Source organism: Pundamilia nyererei, unplaced genomic scaffold, assembly GCF_000239375.1.
Source record: "Pundamilia nyererei isolate P.nyererei 1_Seehausen unplaced genomic scaffold, PunNye1.0 scaffold00132, whole genome shotgun sequence".
In the NCBI taxonomy this organism is placed as follows: domain Eukaryota; kingdom Metazoa; phylum Chordata; class Actinopteri; order Cichliformes; family Cichlidae; genus Pundamilia; species Pundamilia nyererei.
Window position 1 is genome coordinate 165,707 of NW_005187533.1, and position 2,724 is coordinate 168,430.

Genomic DNA, 2,724 nt, shown 5'->3' on the forward strand with positions numbered 1-2,724 from the left:
AAAGTTAACTGACACTGAACTATTTTCAACTTCCCAAGGAAAGCCCGATGGATTGCACAGATACCACAAAGCGACTTATACATCAAAGGGATCGATCACCGCAGTAAGATTTAAAAAAAATCTTCTTATATTTTTAATAAAGATAGCTGCTCTGCACACACACACACACACACACACCCTCCCTCTCTCTGGCTTTTTCACACAAACTAATCTATAACATATCCCTCTGATCGCGCACGTGCCGGCGCGTCAGTACGCATGGATGCACAGGATCTGTCACAAACGAAAACAAAAACATGCTGCTAGATAACAACGCTCAAACTTTTTTTCTTATTTTCCTGGGAATTCAACTTACTTTCCAAATTTTGTTTTCTTGAAGTCCATCTCGTGCGTAGGCTATGCGGGCCAGCGCGTCTGCGCGCCTGCGTTCTCTTGTTTTTTATCGCAAACAGTAAAACCAGCCAGCGCAGTCTTCTCCTACGGATTCCCCATTCCGGATGTCCCACCACCGCGCGTCCAGAGATAAAAACATAAGTCCAGGAGAGCCTGCGACTCGCAGAGCGGGTACCAGGACAACCGGCCCGCGCTTGCTCCGGGGTTTAAACGACTGGGCACGAAAGCGACGATCGGCGCGCAGCAAGAGGAGTTGGCGGTGAGGGGACCTTGCCGAGCTTCGTTCCGACTCTCTCAGATGTGGTCGCAGGATGTTCCGCTGGACTGGGCTCGTAACCCCTCCCCTGCCCTCTTCTCCCCTCCCCTTTCGCTCTCCTGGTTGCTGCTAACTTCACCAACGAAAGGCAAACCCCTCACCACAAAGCACCGACACCCTCTGCTGTGACTTGCAAGTGTGACATGTGAACAGGTCGCTTCTGAAACACAAACCCGGACTGAAACAAGACAGGAAGGGAGGCACAAAGGTGATAACAAAACCTGACCAAATGAGTCAACTGAACTCAAGAGACTGGAGCGAGCGCTGTTGTAACGAAAATGATGCCAAACACATCCTGGACAGACATTTACCTCTGTTACCTAGTTTGTTTGTTATTTATCTCCTTTACTGTTTCCATTGCTCTAATTTCTTTCCACTGTGCTTTAAAGTAGCTGTTTGGGGGTTTGAGTGACTTCTTAATAACTTCAAATACTTCAGGAGATTCATATAATAAAACTGTGACCAGCTGAGATAACACAACTTGTAGTTTTAAAGTATTCAATGGGATACTTTCAACATTCTTCTCGGGAAAGTAGTTTTACATCACTCTGTTGTGCTATTGTGTTGTTCCAGGGAATCCCCTTCCTCTGACGTTTCATTTAGATAAAGTCCAGGAACAGGGAAGGACAGATATGCAGAAATTTCGCAAAAGATTGGAAAAACAAAATAGTAAGAAAGAAAGAAATTTCTCTATTGGCTATTCGCTTATGTTCCAAATAAGAAGTGACCTCAAGGTTTGGAGCCACTGGAATTATTTTATTTATTAGATTTTTGATATTTACACCACTGGCCACTTTATAAGCTAAAGTTATAGCCGTTTGAATTCTTTGTGCAATAGTTTCCAAACTAAAGAGGATTTGTTGTCGTGTTCAAGTTTGAGATGATTAAGGTGTCTTAACTACTGTGGTCATAAAGAGATGAACTTGGTCAGCAACAAAACTCATTCAGGCTAATGAGCCAACGCTGCTCAGTTGGTACCAAGGGCCTTAAAGTGTGACAAGAAAATATCCCCCACACTATTACACCTCTAACAGCTGCCTGAACTGCTGATACAAGCCAGAATGGATCCACACTTCCATGTTTTTTATGCGATTTTATGATCTCGAAGCAGAAATCGAGTCTCATCAGACCATTCTTCTGTTATTCTATTTTGGCTAGCTTGCGTAAATTATAGCCTCAGTTTCCTGTTCTTAGCTGACATGACTGGCACCCGATGTGGTTTTCTGCTGCTGCTGTAGCCCATCTGCTTCAATGCTTAGCATGTTGTGCATTCAGAGATGCTCTTCTGCATACTTTGATTGTAACAAGTGGTTATTTGAGTTACTGTTACCTTCCTAACAGTGAAAAGCCATTTGGTCATTATCCTCTGACTTCTAGCATCAACAAGGCATTTTTTTTACCAGCCCATCTGGCACCAACAACCATTTAAATCACCTTTCTTCCCCATGCTGATGCTCCGTTTCAGTAAATCATCTTGACCATGTTTACATGAATACGGGCAGTAAGTTGCAAACCATTTGATTGGCTGATAAAATTATTAGATTACTAGATTATTACAGATGTGCCCAATAAAGTGGCCAGCAAGTGTATTTAAAGTAAAGAAGAAGGCTGCTAGGACTTGGACTAACAGTGTTTTAATTTATGCAGTCCTTCCCTGTAGCAATGTTTTCTTCTGTGCCCATAAAATACACAAATGTTGTGTATAACAGGAAAGTATACACTGCTGACTGCTGGCTCTACAGTTCATTTATGTGCCTGGCATTTTACAGACACCCCCCCCCCATATGCACCCTCACACACACACACACACACACACACACACACACACACACACACACACACACACACACACACACACACACACACTCATAAACACACACATACACACAACCCCACCACCCCTATTCTTCCTTTCAAACACATATGCTCCACTGAATGGAAAATTAAATATTATCCAACAGTAAAAGTGGCCAGCAGAAGCCCTTTTTGGCACCGTGCTGCAGATGTGAGAGACA

General features: G+C 43.4%; 1 protein-coding gene across 1 annotated transcript in view; it reads right to left on the reverse strand.

The window, feature by feature from the left end:
- The window catches only part of mmd2a (monocyte to macrophage differentiation-associated 2a), a 16,562-nt gene extending 15,602 nt beyond the window's left edge, over window positions 1-960 (reverse strand). The window contains exon 1 of the mRNA XM_005743468.2: window positions 356-960. Within this exon, the coding sequence (XP_005743525.1) occupies window positions 356-384 (29 nt within the window). The 5' untranslated portion in view covers window positions 385-960. The remainder of the gene's footprint in view (window positions 1-355) is intronic.
- Window positions 961-2,724: the final 1,764 nt, after the last annotated feature.